General features: G+C 39.8%; 1 protein-coding gene across 1 annotated transcript; it reads right to left on the bottom strand.

The window, feature by feature from the left end:
* Positions 1-11,057: 11,057 nt before the first annotated feature.
* rchy1 (ring finger and CHY zinc finger domain containing 1) lies at positions 11,058-17,960 on the bottom strand. The gene is made up of 9 exons (XM_080432723.1): positions 17,842-17,960; positions 16,198-16,317; positions 15,646-15,761; positions 14,376-14,454; positions 14,213-14,257; positions 14,049-14,107; positions 13,628-13,657; positions 13,292-13,412; positions 11,058-12,150 (listed from the first exon to the last, which is right to left on the bottom strand). The coding sequence occupies exons 1-9, from the start codon at positions 17,890-17,892 to the stop codon at positions 11,935-11,937; spliced, it is 837 nt and encodes a 278-aa protein (XP_080288849.1). The 5' UTR covers positions 17,893-17,960; the 3' UTR covers positions 11,058-11,934.
* Positions 17,961-18,515: the final 555 nt, after the last annotated feature.

Raw genomic sequence — 18,515 nt, 5'->3', positions numbered from 1 at the left:
TTTGCTGACATCCTGTTAATGTCTCACATCAGGTTCCAATCAGTGCTCGATAAACAATGGCAACTGCCACCATTTGTGTCTGGCCAACCCAGGTGGTCGGACATGCAAGTGTGCTCATGACCACATCTTGATGAATGGCACCCACTGCGCCCCACAGCAGCGCTGCCCTGCTGGCAGTAGGCTATGTCTGGACGGTGTCTCATGTCTTCCTGCCGAAAAGTTCTGTAGCGGTCATGTGGATTGTCCAGACCACTCGGATGAGAACTGTAAGTTATTAGGTGATCTGACAGAATAGTTGATCAGATAGTTACTTTTATAGATAACGGCTGGATAAAGGTGAAAAGAATAAAATGTAAGTGCATACATTTTAAAATGAAATGTAGTATTATTATATTACACAAATTATTCTAATGACACATTACATAAAGGTGCACGTTCTTGAATTAAAACTGTGATATCCCTTCCTTGTCTCAGGTGTCCTTCAGAAACGGGGGTTAGGAGCCATGGCTGCTGCCCCCACCAAGCCTCAAAGCTCCCATCCTTCTCCATCGGAACCCCCCATCCTTCACAGCCCCCTCACCACCAACTCTACCCTGAACACCAGCATCCAGACCAAACCCCTGGAGGCCCAGGGCTGCAGCCAGAGTCACTGTAGTGGCCAAGGGCACTGCGTGGAGAGTGACGCTGGGGACACGAGCTGTGTATGCTCTCTGGGCTATATTGGGGACGTCTGCCAGGACCACCTGCTGAAAACCATGCAGGTCCCCATCATCTATGGAACGGCAGGTCTGGTCACTGCGTTGGTAGTCATCGCCGTCCTGTGTGCGGTTTTTAAGAAGGGGAAGAACGCCAACATAAGGTTTTGCTCCTTTGTATTTTATGAAGGATCTTCTCATTCTGTGACTGGCAACAATAATACTGATGAACAAGTTGAGCCACTGCAAATTAATGTTAGACCCTGTCTACATGTATATGGCTATTTTCCCCCTCCGTTTTCAGAAAGAAATCTGTCCACCCCGCATTTGCTTTACAAAAATCTCGATACACGCAAATGAATGCTCCGGGGCTGGGGGTTACAACCTTACTGTGCTGTAGTTGCTAATGCAGCCATTATTGTTTCAGGTGCATGCTGCTCATTACACAAAGCAATGGGTATGCGTGAATGTGATTTAGTTTCCGAAGCGCTAGGTTTTACATATCCAAGTTTTTTTTTTTACAGGTTTCTGTATATCCACGTGAATGCATAAAAAAATATACCCTTTGCATGTGGATGAGAGGCACAAACGTACAGGAAAATATCTGTATACGTGTGGACATGGCCTTTATAGAGGCTTTAACTGAAGGGAAAAAGATACTGAAGGAATGTGTTGCTGCTGGTTATTGTATTGCATATTGTACAAGCAACTAAGCAAGCGATTCATATTAAAGGGGGTGTAAGTGATGTTTTTGTTAAAGAACGTTTTTAGTTAACAATATATAAAGCTATATATTCTGATGGAGAACCCCACAAAGATAATTTATCACGTTCAATTTCAGTATTGGAAGGTTATCTGCTCATTTTATTTCATTACTTCCAGGTTCACTTGTTTATCCTGTATCAGTTCTCTCTCCTGATTTGATAGAATTGGTATCCTGACCTGAAATTGTATTTTCTATTTACTAAAGAGCTGGAGAGACTGAACAAACACTATAGCAAATGGTAATGATTACCATCAGAACATAGAGCTATTTAACACTTATTTCAGCAGGGAAAAAAAATTCACTTACACCCTTTAAAATTTAGGCTTTTATTTAGCTTCTCTTTACACAAGGGGGAAACATTCTACATGTAATTTTTGTTTTAATTACCCAGAATGTGTTTCCATTGTCTAAGATTGAATAGAAACTTCATACTACTTTTCCCAGGAGAGCTAGCCCAGTGGTGAAGGAAACCAGTATGACCGACCTTGAAGATAAAGCTGAGGCTGCACTAACGACACAACATGCTTGTACCAGGGAAACTGACAGGGCAGTAAGTCTGATATGCATTGTTGGCTTGTAGATTTGCTATTTTGGCGTGTGACGCCAAAAATTTATAAATTAAGTGGTAGGCTAGCCTTTCCACAAACTATTATAACTTCTGCCACCCAGAAATTATGTTTACTGTTCCTCTGGGATGACTTTCTTTTCTTTTCCTTTTGCAGGAAGCGGTGTCTTCTGTGGACTAAGACAAATTGATGTGCTGAATGTTTGTTTGCATTAAATAAACATAATACATTTTCTATGGTCTTGTCTTTGACGTTACTTTCAGTACGATGCACCCAGCAATTAGACCACCTACTGTGTATTTGCTTAGGTTGAGATTTTTAGATGAGACAATGGTTAAGAACCTGAATTACACTCTTCATTTGAATATCCCACAAATCACTGAATGCTTTGCTTTCTCAATCATGCAATGATTCATTTTGGTGGTTTACTGGTGAAATTAACTGGTTATATGTGGCCTTGAGCTTTATGATGCCAAAATGCGTCATCTCATTTTGTCAAAGAGCATTCCCCTCCTATTGACAAACAATTGGGTAATGTTCTAATCGTCTTCATGGGTGCAACAATCTTGCCTTGAGTCTAGATGAGATCTTATGCATTTATCACTGCTGATAAATGTATATTGCCTAAGCTTTTTAGGATGAACTTGCTTGCCAACTTGCTGCTTGTGACGTCCTTGATTTTTATCCTGTGGCATGACTTCTCTCCCCCATTATAGTTTGGTATAGTTTTGGGCTTTTCTTGCCTTAATTGGTGGTCGAGAGTGAAGATAAAGATGGGAAATGAGGAGAGACTCTGGGAATGACATGCAGCAAAGGTCCACTGGGTTCGGGAATCGAATCCCGGGCTCTCTGTCGGGCATCAGAGCCTATAGTATGTGGTACGCGGGAACCGCACAGCTATCTACTATTGGCGACCCCATTCTATGAAACCGTGCCCAAATCTTTAGTCCTACATCATAGATTCACCCAGTGGTGGAAAAAGTACTCTCATTTCTTATTTAGGGAAAAGTATCAATACTGCAATATAGAATACTCAATACATTACAAGTAAAAGTCCGGAATGCAAAATTTACTTGAGTAAAAGTACAACAGTATTGGCATCAAAATGTTCTTAAAGTACTCCTGCAGAATGTCCCCCAAGTTTTCAAATGTATAAAAATCTTTTGAAAATGGCAATAGCAATCACATTGCATCAACGCATTGTGAGCTTGTAGATTGGCTATTTTCAAATGGCAGAAATTATGTTTTGTATCAAAATCTTCACAGTAACTAAAGTTTTCAAATAATTGTGGTGGAGTAAAAGTACAATATTTGCCTCTGAGATATAGTGGCGTAGAAGTAAAAGTAGAAAATTGGAAAAACTCCATTAAAGTAAGAATACCTAAATTGTACTTTATAGTTCCTTTACACCACTGGATTCAGACGACTGACCAGGCTGGGCACAAATGAATCCCAAGATCCACATGATTGCATTTGTATACACTGTCTAAAAACCATAAGGGATACAAAAAAAAGAAAATAAATTAAAGTGTGGTTGAGATGTTAACTTTTAGAAATGAGCTCTTGATATTTCACCACCACGTCTGATAAATCATTCACATCTTTGGGTAGACTAGTTGTTGTTCACATATTAAGCATTCCTGTGGACAAGGATCCTTTTCGTGGGTGTGACTCCACCACTCACCTCAGTCTAATAGCCCTCATGTCCCAGATTTTAATGACTTGTTTATTTCATTTGAGGACCAGTTCTTCACCTGCTTTTTATCACACTGAAATCTCTCTGATAAAGCAGCCGTTCAACCGTACACTTGCAGTGTAGACTCGAGTCGGATCTTGATGGCTTTCTGCTTAAGGTATGTTGATGTTGAATTTCTTCTACCACGACAGGTTTTGTTGTGAGCATTGATACATTACAGTGCTGTTACAATAAAATAAAAAAATGTTTACAGTAACTAGCTACTTTTAGACTAGATACTTGATCAATTTAAAATTACAGAACTGAAAAATGTAGCCTACTGCTAGTTACTGTACTGACATTTTAATGCAGTTGATGTTTTAGAGGCGTTTACACAGTTGTATCAAAATAGTGATGTAGACAACAAACAATACAGATTTTCTTCTACAGAAAGATGGCATTGATCAGGGCCGCTGTTGTTTTCTTGTTCTGCACTGAAGTATCCATCAGTTTTCCATTACAACGCATTCTCACTCCAGTAAGTAACAATTCAATTTCATTCAGATGTAGAATAAAGATGAATTATTCCACATTTAAATTGTATTGGATTTAATTTCAACTTTTTTTGTTTAACCAGGTGTATTACTACAACTACTACCAGTTCACGCCTACCTACTACATTCCAGTCTTTCGGGACCCTCCAAAACCACCGAAAACCAATAACCCTACAATCACGTCGCGCCCTAGAACCACCAATAACCCAACAGTCACCCCGCGCCCTGAAGAGGGTTGCCCACCCTGCGACAGCGGGAAATGCGATCACCAACCAGCTGCCGCGCCCATTTTCATTTTCCCAAGCAGCTCTGGTAAGGAGACACGAGTATTCCAGCTTCCCTCCATCGCCGGTGGCCATGCAGGGAGCAACTATTCTGGCCAGACTGTTTTTGTATTTCCTGATGAAGAAGACCAAGACACGGTGGGGGGAGGTGGAGGAGGAGGAGGGGGGAAGACTGGGGAGCAATCTGAAGTGCCCTTCTTTGTGTATCCAAATGAAGTGGCTAACACTATCGGCATCAACCAAGGTAATGAGGAAACATCTGGCCCCGGTAGCAGGGGCGATGCCATACCTGGAGGGAACCATGGAGAGTCCATTCCTCCCTCCATGGTCGTCCTGCCAGGGGTCTTGGTTCGTGTTCCTGAGGGAGGAGAGTAGGTTTTGTGTATGGGGTGGGGTGGGATAGATTTACAGTGGTTCTCAACCTTTTCAGGCTGTGACCCCCCAAAATGATCATATTTGAACTGGAGACCCCCCCCCCCCACCCTGACAAGCACTTGAAATGTAGGCATTCAATTTTGTTTTGACTCAGTTCCACAGATAAATATTGTGAAAATAGCCGATCTACAAGCTCACAACACCTCGCAAACGCATTTTCTTTGGCCTCTTATATTATTTGACAATTTGGCCAATGTTTGACCAGTTTGTATAGTATAGTTTGTTGATTACTTTTGATGCAGTAGTGGTCTTTTTTATTGTATTTATAATTGTTTTTACATTTAAAAAGCTCTTAAAAGTCACTTCACTGTCATCTGGGGACCTCCCAAAATTCATGTGGGTCCCCCCTAGGGCTCCCGACCCACAGGTTGAGAACCACTGGAATAGAAGACAGGCGTAGATGTTCCCTAATGTTCCTCATCTCAGTATGATCTCTCACCGGCTCCTACTACAGGTTCGGAAGAAACTATGTGAAAGTTACTGTAGTCTTAAAAATAATCTGTTCGCCACTTAATCCCTATACTGTATACATGTATGTATGTATACTTTGTCGTACAATGAACAGAGAAAATAGCTGATCTACAAGCAAGCCTGTTTAGAGTGGTTATAAGGTATGCAGAAATATGTAGTCTACACACAGTATATTGTCATGGTGCTGCGGCTCTGACCCTTGCACTGTTGGTTGCATATTGAGAGCTTATTACATTTTTTCATTGTTTCAGATTGTTTTGTCCATGAGACATTAAAGCTGCAATTCTGAACGTCCCGATCCTGTTCTATTTATTCTGCGAATGTCAGATTCCATGTCTATTTTGACAGGAGCACAGCGACAACTTCTCTCATATGGTCTGATTACAGCCAAAAATACATGTTTTGATCCCAGGAGGGATTGAGGGTTTTCTTTTCTTTTTGGGGGGGGGATTTTGTTGTATAAAAAAATATAACAAGAATGTGTATTGTACAACTTATGTTATATTTTGTAATCTGTTCTTAATAAAGACATATTTAACAATGTATGCCCTGTATATTTTAATCAACTTGTATGGTATGTTAATACAATACAACTAGCACATCTGCAGTGGTTGGAGGTCATCCCACTCTTCCATTGAGAAATGTAGACCCTGGTGTCAGGTAGGATACCTACTGTTTCTGCCTGAAGCTCACAATATCTCCCCTGACCAGTGGTGGACACATTACTCAATCCCAGTACTTGAGTCAAAGTATATTCCTGGTCAAATATTACTTGACTGCAAGTGAAAGGTGCTCTGTCAAATTTGTACTTGAGTTAAAGTACTGGAGTATTTGCTTTAAAAAAAGACTTAAGTATTCAAAAGGTACAAATTACAAAGTACATTTTCTTTTAATATCAATACATTGCTGTATTGAAATTTAGACATTTTCCACAAAAAGCTCAACGCTTGTAGATCGGCTATTTTCACTATATTTGATTTTTTTTCTTTCTCTTCTGCACTATAATTGTATGTTATTTTTACTTTTGTTTTATGCATCCTAATGTCATTGTATAAGTGTGTTTCTTTTGCTTGATGTTCTGTGTAAAGCACACTGAATTGCCTAGTTGAAATGCACTTTGCCTTGCCTTAAGTGGTTAATTCATAATGTACTTTTTGCCTAGAAATGTAGTGCAGTCAAAAGTACAATATTTGTATTTGAGTTGTAGTGGAGTGAAAGTTATAAGCATACAAAAATACAAATACTCAAGTAAAGTACAGATATTTAAAATACATTACTCAAGTAAATGTACTTTGGTACTGTCCACACCCTGACCAAACAAGAACGCCTTATAGGAAGAGCATTAGAAATATGTCTCGGGTTCGAATCCCGGGTAGTAGATGAAAGTTATGGATTCCAGCTTTACATTTTACAATATTTTCGAGACTAAAACCGTGTCCCGAAAACTACTGTCATCACTTTTGACTTTGACAAGCTATTTTCATTTTCAACTGGCTACTGGAGATAAAGTTCATGCCGTGCGAATATACTTTGGGGGGACATTAAATGAAATCAAGGAGAATAATGAACCGTGTGATCTCTAATTTCTGCAAAGAAGCACAGACTTCCTCACAATGCTTTGTCATCTTGGTTGACAGTATTAAGACTCCATTACAGGGCTTGGTATGATAACATGCACTTAAAGCGTCTAAACTCGGTTCCTCTTTCCATTGTTTACATCAAACCACAAAAACATGTTGACTGTCTTGACTGCACGTCTGGTGCACTTGTCAATCATGCTCTATATTAATTTTTCAGCAGTCTCTCATTTCAGTGTGTCTGGGGTATTCATCAATTTAGTCTTAACTGGTATAGTCTAGTTGGGAGTTAAGTGTATACTACAGTATATTACTATACGGAAGAGAAGCAGCCGATGAATTATCATTGACATTTTGTTGTGCCCACACCTCTCTACTGGTATATAAAGAGATGGACCCGAGTCAAATGTCTTATCGTTCATGCAAGCCTCGGAACAAATTGAATAGCACATCTACCAAATTTTTGTTGATACAATTAATTTAACTCGTCAACTTTATGCTGACGAGGGGTAAGGACTAAGGAGATACTTGGGCTATCAAGGTAGGACTATTTGCTTGGAGAAGAAAGTTTCATTCGTAACCTATATACAGTATCTATTTTGATTGAAAGTGTTCCCATATGTTTATTACTCTATATACTATAAGGATCTCTTTTTAAAAGAAGTTTCGAGATGGGTTGTAAATTGAATTAGTCTGTTTACTAATCTTGTATTTTGGAACAGAACTCTTAAGATGAGCTTGAGAAAACGGTTAAATTGTGTATTGTGTTTCTGGGATCATTTTAGCTGTCATTTAATTCTTTCAGCAAACACACAGAAGACGATGGATCTCCTCAGGATCATACTTTGTGCTTTCCTCTTTGCAACTGCATTGTCAGCACCTGTAAGTGCCTTAACATTCCTGCAATCATGCTGTTCCTAGTGACGCAAAAACCTGTAAAAACATGTGCAAGATAAAGAGATGATTTCAAAACCATTATACCGGTTTTGAGAATACTTGGGGCTACCTTCAGATCATTATTCAGAATCGAGTCTATATAATGTGTATCATCTTGTCATACATAGATTTAAAGAAGCACTTCAATCATTCAACCTTCATATAATTGGTCCTCGCTAATGCTCGTAGGTGGGTTGAGAACAATTCAGAAACCTGCCTACCAATGACTACATCTGTAGGCAGGTTTGGTGATTTCAAACAAGATTATAATCATTATTTTGATGCAGGATAAGGATAATTCCTTTAACAGGTCCGTTCATGAAAGTCCTTGCGGTCTTGTTTCCAATGAGGGGTTAAGAGTCTTGCTCAGGGACAAGAGTAATGGGATGCAAGAGTAATAGCATCTATTTCAGCATGCTAGTTTTCCAGGAAGAGAAACGCTGTAGTTTCTTTCTATTGGCTTGGAATGCCCATCGATGTTATTGGTAGGCAGGTTTCTGAAATGTCAACACAGAGCCCACCCCCCAGAGTGAGTAATGATGAGCATTAGTGAGGAGGACCAATTATATGAAGATAAGGTTGCAAATGGATGAAGTGCTCCTTTAAGTTTCCTATCATACCATTCATTTGTTTTAAACAGGTGTGCCTGAATGGGGTTGGGGACTCATCAGACTCTGAGGCCGATTCATCCGAAGCATCGGAAGAGGCAGCCGCCAACGAGGAGCAGGAGCAGGCGGAGGAGGAGGTAGCGGAGGAAGAGCCACCACAGGAGGAGCCAGTGCAAGAGGAGCCACCACAGGAGGAGCCACCACCACAGATGACCGCACAGCCGGAATTGGTGACAGAAGCGCCGGCATTGGTGACAGAAGCGCCGGCATTGGTGACAGAGGCACCCAATGCCATGCTGGAGACCGCAGCCACGGTCAATTACCTCCTCACTGCGGAACCTAATCCTGCTGCAATTGAGCTAGACAATCCATCGCCCCTGCCAGATGTTGTCGTTGTTGCTGAGGACCCACAAATCTCTACCGACATTGACCCATCGCAAGACTTGAGTATTTCACCAGCCTGTCCTCTCACAGACAATAGTCTATCTATAGGGCACACTTTGCCCGGTATGGACGGTTCACAAAACGCTGTTCTTCCGGAGCCTGAAGCTGCCTTAGATGTCCCTGGTACCGTGGTGGAGCCAATGCCAATCCTCCTCGCCACAATCCCACAGGGAGGGACTCCTGCACCTCCCTTATCTCCAATCATGTATCATCACTACCAGACTCCTCCGCCCATATCTGCCGTCACCGCCCAGTTCATGCCCGTAGCAACAGAAGTAGTGCCCAACGGTTTCCCCGTTTGTTTTACAATCCAGTTCACGACGGCCGTGTCTGCTCCACCTCGGGGAGATGTTTAACAGCTGTAGCCTTAAAGCCATCAAAATGACACAAAATGCTTACTTTTTTGGCCGTCACATTTCATACTACTGTATGATTTATCAACGGGTCTTATTTTTATATAGCAGTGTCATTTGGGGATAGTTCTAGTTTTAATTACACTTCATTGACATGGTCTGGACCATGTTATTGTTCTATAGCAGTTGACATGCTACAATTGTTTTGCTTTTGGATATTTTATTATAATAGCACCTAATGCCAAAGAAAATTACTTATATGAATCTCTTTGTAAACAATTACTAACATGAGGGCAAGTATGTGTTTTTGTTACTTTCACATTTTCTTCTTTCTTTCCAAACTTATCCTGATTGGAATCAGATTGGTTTTCTCGAGTCTGAAAATTAAAAGACATCAGTCTTGAACCACATTCCTGAATGAAAATAGCAGATCTACAAGCTCACAATGAGTCGCATTGTGAGCTGCTAAGATCCATTTCTGGCGAGCACCACACATACGACGGAGTATAAGTTAAGCATTACTCACGCCTGTGATGTTGCATTGTTACCACAGCAACCAATGCAGATAGGTCGACAATGTCTGAATGCACAAATCAATTGTTATCAACGGTGTGGAGTCAGTCCTAAAGATCAGATTTGAGAAACAGTCTGAAGTCTGAACAAAGCCCTGGAGACGATCTGTATGTAATTATGGAATTCTTGCACTAAGCAACAACACCTCAACTACCAGCTGAACCAAATGTATTGAAAAATGAAAATGTGATGTACATAAGTCACATTGGTGCCATCTCTTTAAGAGTATTAAAACAATTGAAATCACTGACATGTTTCATTGCAACAGTTTATTTGAGTTTATGGTACTTCAATAGCAACTTCCATCATTCATTATCATAGTAAATGTAAGTGCTCTTTCTAGTCCATTCAACAGGAATACAGCGGAGGACTGAATTTGACGGCAGACGACGTGAATACTAAACAGGACTTGCTCAGGCAATCTACGCTGTCTGTACAGTGTATTATCTTTAAAACACATTCAACACTTGCATGGGTTCAAACTGCTCAAAATCAATTTAGTAGCCAATGCAATTATATATAAATTCTTATAGGATCAAACAATGTTATGCCCTGATACCCGAGTTTCACAGACAGACACATTTAACTTATCAGGGTCAAAGGTCGGAAGATACAGCTGCTGCATCAGCTGGCTTTTGACAAATAGCCTAGCCATTAGGCTTTAGACAAAGAGCCTAACCAGAGTGGTTCTTGAGATGCACTGGTGACACACTCACTCAAGAGATTTCATGAATGTATAGATAGATTTAATATTTATCTAATGATCTCTAAACAAGAGATAACATTACAATCTCAACTTCCAGATGAAGCCCTACACAGGCGAAACGTTCCCTTCCCATTCCCAGATGAAGCCCAACACGGGCGAAACGTTGTCCCCTTCACGTTCCCTTTTTATTTATCTAATTATCTCTGTTTTATATAAAACAAAAGATAACATTACAATCTCAACTTCCAGAAGTACAAAGACACCTCAAAACTGTGCGCCCAGTATGTTATTTCATTGACTCTTTTGCCAGCATGGCACCAGAAAAGAAAAGAGTATTTTCTTTTCTGATGCCATGCTGGCCGCTAGCTTTTGTCAATCGTGGTGGTGAGAATATGAAGATTCACACCATTTTGGATGTATTTTCATAGTTGGATTGTTATATGATTGCGTATATGACTGCATGTATGACAAGCACATAATAGCATATTAACCAACCAGTAGCATTGCTATTTGGCCATGTTTTCAAAAACGTTCAAGTTTCCAAAAGTGAGCTTATAGATCTGCTATTTTCGCTGTTTGACACTGTTGTACAACAAAGTATAAAATAGGGCTTAAAGCCTCCACTATGTATATATTTTTAACAGTCTCTCAAGCCAGACAACTATTCCACAAACTTTGAACACAACGTAGTCTGTAACTACGCCTCCTGAAAGCCACAAACGGAAGCAGTCTGTTCATCATTTCTGTTCACAAAAAGACATTTGAAAATATCTTTAAAATATATATTTGAATTTACATTTCTGCTAAGCAGCAAGCTATACATGCTTCCGACTAATTTGATTTGCAGTAGGACAAATTTTAGTGACTGCTAAAATGAAACGGAAGTGGTGGGGAGGGAGGCGGACATCGGCTGTAGTTTCTTTGCCTTTTCAGCACTTCTGTATGACGGAAGCTTGAGAGAATTATTTTTAATAACCATATAGCACATTATGTCTCATACAAATAAAAAGTTGTGTTTATAAGCAACAAAATTTGAAATGGTGACATATGGCACGATTGGGTCTGTTGAGATTATTGAGGTTCAAAAATGTTAACGGGGGATGATATGGGGCCTTCATTGTAGAATGCTCCATTTCAAAATAGCCGCAACACACACTGTGTACAGCAAAAAAAACTTAAATGAATGTAAATAATATAGCATATGTCATTGAGGTTTATCATTGAAGTTGGTGTAGGGGGGGTAATCTTAACATGGGTCACTATGGGTGGGGGCACCTGGTGTTACCGAGGGTCACTGAGCTTGATGTTGCTGTTCTGGTTCGGTGTCCGTTTCTGCCTCGGACCCTGTGTCCGCCTCAGGTTCATTCTCCTGGATCTGCTGGTTGGGAGGAGGCTGCTGGATGAGACCTCCATCCTGGGCTGTGTTGTAGGAGCCACAGCCACCACATTTCATGCCCAGAACATGGAAAGGCACCGTGCAGTGAGTCTGGCAGTCGTTGCATATAATCTGCAGCAAAAGAGTGTAATGGATTACATGTAATGCAAATAGTCTCTGTGCATTAACTGTAGTCCAAGGTTTCCAGAAGGTAGCAACCCGTTTCATGTTCTGGTTCAGTGTCACACATAGCTTCGTTTGATTGGCTTGGCAGCAGATTTGAACGGGAAACATAAATAACACCTTTATGTGTGCTTCCCGTTCATATCTGCTGCCGAGCTAATCAAATGAATCTATAGGAAAATGTCCTTCTGGAAACCTGGGACCAAGACAAACAATAGAAGAGCAAGATAGTCCAACTATCTTTTTCACGAACCTCTACTTTTTCAAAAATAACAGATCTACAAGCTCACAACATAATCAACACGTTGTGAGCACGTTCTGAAAAGCCGAAAAATACAATACGGCTAAAGTGTTTGAACTGTGTTGTCAAGTGTGGTCTGGGGACCCTCAAGGACCCCTGGGGGTCCCCAGACCACACTTTGAGAACCAGTGTCCTATACAGTATACTGTGTAGGTCTACATACAGATCCCCCAGTTTTTAAATTTGCTCTGAGGAAGGCTGAGGCCAAAACGTGTCAAGCGTTCCAATAAACAAGAATGATTATCTTAGCCAGTCTTGCATCCCTTATTTTAGAGTGCCGCTTTTTCCACTTCGGTGGTATCTGAATTTAGTCATATTTATAGCTGAGCACCCACTGCCTAAACAAAAAGGCATCCAGAGGAAGCGCACCAGCTTTTTTTCTTACCCCACCCCATTGCTCAAGACTAAGTATTGAGATTAAACATACATATCCAGCGCTGTTAATACATTACAACATACATTTTCACTGTGAATTTTAAGTGAGGTCCGTTCCCTACTAGGACTGTACGATATGACTGAAAATCTATATCACGATTTCAAACTTTTGCCCTAAATGTGATTATTGAAAATAGCAGATCTACAAGCAATTTTTTAAAATGTTGTATGCCACCATTGCACAATGTATAATGGTTAATCAGATCTATTTAATCGCTTACAAACAATCAATTAACTTTTTTCATGTAAATTTGTTGATATACATCATACACAAAAAAGAGATTACCAATAAAACCTTGCTTCTTGATTGAAGTCGGATATATTTTCCTTTAATTGCCCAGCCCTATTTCCTACCTTGACAGTGGCATCCTGGTATTCCGTAGGCATGGGAGACTGGGCAATCTCCATGTCTATCTCCTTCCATTGGCTCTCCATGCTCAAGGCAGAATGCATGCACAGCGGGCAGCGATATGCACTGTACGAAAACAATCAGCAGTTTTGTTTTTTAGTATTCAATGTTCTAATTAACTTTTTAATTTTGACCGAGTACTGTAGGTGTAATTTCCCCCCCAGAATCATAGACATTTAATTTTAGATTATTAGACTATTGCCCCATATTTGGTTTTGAACAGGATTATTATTCATTTTAATCATTCAAATAACGTAATGAAAAGGAGTTATGAAACATACCCAGTTCTGAGCATGTCATCAAAGCATGTCCTGAAGAGTAAGCAAATAAATACATAAAATAATCGGTCAAACATATTAACTGGTCACTCACTTATGTTATATATTGTAAATAGTTATATAAAAGGATAAGAATTAAATCAAGACTGTGCTACAACATGACACTCATTAAGAGCAAGATCCATTCCTTTTATAACCCTTCCCTGTGAACCCCTAAATCTGACACCAGCAGTGTTAGAGTTTTAGATTCTATTTCCACTGGTAACTCTCAGGCTAACAGAAAAATGAATAGTACTCAAGGCACTCTGAATTAAAGTACTCACAAAATGGTGCATGTTAACTTAATGTGATATTAAACTATGTCCATGTGGCTCAAAATGCATATAAGAATATATCATAATTATATGATACATAAATGTCTTACCTATGCAGAAGGTGGCCACATGGAAGAACATGGGCTCCAATTCTGGAAGTGTGAATGTCCTGCATTATGAAGAAAATAATACATTAAACCAAAATGAAAACAAACAACATGCCAACCCAAAACCTGGAGGCATCCCATAATACTCACCGTGGTGAATCGCTTACCTCCATACATACAGGGCAGTTCTGTCTTGACACATTTTCAACACACTAAAATAAAACACAAAATGATGCATGATGTAATAAAGCAGAGCGGGTAATCATTTGTTCATAAAGAATAACATTATTTTTGGTATGTCGCAAGCGGTAAGGAAGGATTGTTAATCACCTTGTGGTTTCCTTGCAGGTCGCTGGCTAAACACAGATTACACTTTTCACAGTGGAAATATTTCTCCCGTGGCCCAATCCTGCATAATGTTTAAGCCCAGTGTTACTTCATAAGTCATTTTTGTTAAGTAATAAAAAACAGTATGCACATGTATATTGGAAGCCCACACAAGCATAATTAACCCTTTAACAGTCTGCTCAACCAATTGGTAGAGCACATTTTAAGTCACTATTTCTCATTGACAACATTGCTGAACTTAACTCAACCTGATTGAGCCCTTTCTACCATTTGGTTGAGGTATGTTATGGCAAAAAAAGGTCCACCAGATGTCACTGTTTCCCAGTCACATGGATTCTCAGGTAGCCACTTTTTAGGAAGTGAAAATCAATTAATCCACTCCTGAAAGGTGGGATTTTTTTGGTTGAAATTTCAGAGGTAAGATTTTTTTTTTGTCATATTATCATCTCAGAAGTGTTACTGAACCTGATTATGTAGCTTGATACAATAAAACAAAATCTAATAATGGTCTAATAATTTTCTGAAAACATGCTCTACCAAACGGGTTGTTTGTCACTTTATGGTAAGTAGTGAAGCTAAACTAAAGTAATTAAAATGTACTATTTGCTATGGATAAATAGGGCTTTTGCTAATTCAGTGTTGTTAATATAATACATATAATGTTATTTCATTATATTTATGTATTAGTATGATTTTATTCCTATCTAAAAAAACATGCTCAACCAAATGGTTGAATTGTCATTTAATGGTAAAGGTAGTGGTGCTGAAATAAAAAATGGACTATTTTGATTATCTTTTGATGATCAAACAGATGATGCTGATCAACTCTCACAAGCAGAAGAGACTGGGGAACATAATGGGAGACATATTTCTCAGTGAATGCATATAAATCAATGTATATGCATAAAACTTTTACCATTACCATAAAGTGACATCTCAACCGTTTGGTAGAGGCCTATATTTGGAAAACTGTTGGGTCTGTTAAAGAAATTATAATTGATAGTTGTTACTATTGCCCCAAATAAATAAAAAATGCAAAGAAATAATTTTTCCAATGCTTTTTTCTTGGGGTGACCTTTAAAGGGTTAAGGATCCAATCCAATGAAAATCATTGTTTTCAAATCTTGTGTTTAAACAGGTTTGTTCATGTTAAGTAATACAACATTTTATAAATGCTGTTATGAAAATGTGACAGAAGTGCAATGTTGGCTGACTTTGAAAGCCAACAGCCCTTAATACTAATACTGCTCACCTGCAGATTCCACATGGTTGACAGTGATACTGTTTCTTGTCTTTGTCAAACAAGTGGCAGATATCACAGTAATACTCCCCAAACTCTACCTCACACTGCTGGCATGTCTGCTGCGCCTAGAAGAAATAATAGTAATTAATAGAGGTTGTTGCACATGCACGACTTGAAGAGCTACGCAATGATGAAATGAAGAAGATAATGAAGGAAGGGAGAGATACATCTGATCAATCTGATTCTTCTGCCATTTCTTTAACAGGGCCATTTCAACTCGTCTCCACATTCCAAATATATTGGCATATACATTAATTGTCAGCTTTAATTAAAAGATTTAGGTGAGGTCTGTCCTCTCTGATACTATATTTGATAATTGCACATTGTGGTGTCGAGTTACCTCGAGTTATCCACCATTCAACTCAAATTTCAATCTTATTTCAGAACAGCACTCTCAATATCTTCTCTTCCATGAAGACTGTGGAGTGTGGTGGTATTGGTTAGATGATTGCATGTACCAGAGTGTAAAGTACTGTCCTGAGCTGAAGGAAAATTGATTACCTGCTGCAATGTGTGACAGCCCGCGCACTCCACCTCTTTGACGCGGAAGCGGTCCATTTCATGATTCTCTTCTGCATCATGGCACAGTCTGCACACATACAGCTTACCACAGCAGGGTGCCTATAACCGGGGAGAAAGAAATTAAGACTAGAGACATGAGCGAGAAAGAGTTGCCAATCAGATTGCGTGACCTCAAACTTCCGGAAACCGAACTTGTAGAAATTGGGTACAAGATTAAACGAGTTTATAATATACAATACAACACAGCAACCCGTTACATTTTTCTTGATTGAAAAAAAATACGTTTGTTGATACTGCCATCTTGTTTAAGTGTTTTAATTGCATGTAGTAATTAGTTAATTCATGTCCTGATCGTTATAGATGAATAGTTCTGCAACCTTGCTCGTGTTATGTGCACCTTTTCATGGATAGGACAAGAGTTGGACTTTCAGCTTCTGTCAGCACGTTGCTATATGTTTTTGTATAAATATGTGCCAGCTGTTGCACCTTACTGATTAGTCCTTATTTTAAGCCATGACATTTATTTTTACATGAATCTTTTAATATTAATGTTATAATTTTTGTGTTTTGCCATTGGGGGCCCACTAGCGATATCCTCATGGCCCATTAGTGGGCCACAGGTTGGAAATCGCTGTTCTAAAGTGTAATTGCTTATTTGGGCTTGCTTCCTAATCTATGTAAAACAATGTTAGACAATAACGTTTGACTAAGATCCTTAGTCTGTCATGTTGCAGGATGCATCCACAAACTAACCTAACTTCAACCTTTCTCGATGAATTGACACAGGACCACAATGGAAACAAGCCCTCAAGGCTTTTTGTGTTATCCTTTTAATTTTAGCACCTAAATTGTATAATCGTACCACTGTACTATTTGCAAACTGTTAATGAAGTATTCAATCAAACAAACAGACATCACAAGGCTTTCAGCAGTACCTGTCCTCTGCCCCTCCCATTAACTCAACACACACACACAGTGTGTGTGTGTGTGTGTGTGTGTGTGTGTGTGTGTGTGTGTGTGTGTGTGTGTGTGTGTGTGTGTATTATTATATATATGTGATCACGTGGCCTATGGTCTTGGTCGCTCCTTTTGGGCATGTTTTCGTAGACCTGGCCGCTTGTTACTCTAGCAAATCTGGCAACACTGTAGCTCGTTAGTTACTGTAGCCAGTGTATATATTCAGTCATGGTTCTCAAAGAAACACTCTATTTCGCCGTTTATTTTTCGTCTATTCAAAAATAGCTCAACCAGGAGCTCACAACGCGTCTCATAATGTTATTAAAATCGTTCCAAATGAGGATTCACAGCCAACTACATATTGGGGGTCCACTGACATGAACATGTTTGAGAAGTTAATGAGAACCACTGTGCTGTGGTTAACTCTAAATAACTCGTGCCTGCTGTCATGGCTAGTTTAGTTAGCTACAAGCCATGGTTAGTTAGCTACTAACTAGTATCATTCTGCTGTTATGGCTGTTAGCCTAGAGCTACTAGTATCATTCTGCACACTGTGTCCCATGCGTGCTTTCACGGGAAAGTACGTAGCACTTATACCCACCACTATTCACTTAAAACATGATGCACATTCAACTAAAGTGACAAAATCCGACGAGATAAACTCACTTTTAATAAACAGCTGCGCACGTAGTGTTCACATCCAGCAGGGGAAGCCATTATTTCCCAGGATTTCCACGATCACAACAGATCAGTTCACCAGCACTGAGAACATTACAGTCTCTGAGAGGTCAATGGTGGAAGAAAGAAGGCGTCGTTTTTTCCTCATCAACCAATCACAGAACAACCAAGAGAAACGTCACCTTTCGACGGCGAACGTAAATGGACAAACATCATCATGGCGCTGGCGATCTTATTTGCACGCACGCACACGCACACGCACACGCACACACGCACACACACACACACACACACACCTGGGGGTCCCGACCCACAGGTTGAGAACCACTGTTAGTTTAGTTGATGGTGACATTAGAGGGCCAAGCAGTCTTGACTTTGTTTACAGGGAGTAGAAGACTAGACTCAGCTGGCTCACAGCCTGTATGGACTCCTGTAGTGCAGGGGTCTTCAACGTTTTTTCAGCCCAAGGACCCCTTAGCTGAGAGAGAGATGAAGCAGGGACCCCCACCATTGTATAAAATGATGTTGCAGATTAAACTTTTTCATAGATTCATAGATAGCTTCATAGACTTGTGTAGCATTGTGTTGGATTGCATGTTAATGTGTATTTTCAGACAGTTAAACCACTTAAACCCTCAATACTGGTCTGGCCCCTACACCAA

Source organism: Gymnoscopelus braueri (assembly GCF_963280865.1).
Source record: "Gymnoscopelus braueri genome assembly, chromosome: 7".
Lineage (NCBI taxonomy): Eukaryota > Metazoa > Chordata > Actinopteri > Myctophiformes > Myctophidae > Gymnoscopelus > Gymnoscopelus braueri.
This window is presented reverse-complemented; position numbering and strand designations above follow the sequence as displayed.

Excerpts from the sequence above, each read along its gene's own strand:
- rchy1 (XM_080432723.1), bottom strand. The coding sequence starts at position 17,892 with ATGGCTTCCCCTGCTGGATGTGAACACTACGTGCGCAGCTGTTTATTA. Across the intron at positions 16,318-17,841 it reads TGCGCAGCTGTTTATTAAAA|GCACCCTGCTGTGGTAAGCT; the intron begins GTGAGTTTATCT and ends CCCCGGTTATAG. Across the intron at positions 12,151-13,291 it reads ACCAGGATGCCACTGTCAAG|ATTATATGCAACGACTGCCA; the intron begins GTAGGAAATAGG and ends CTTTTGCTGCAG.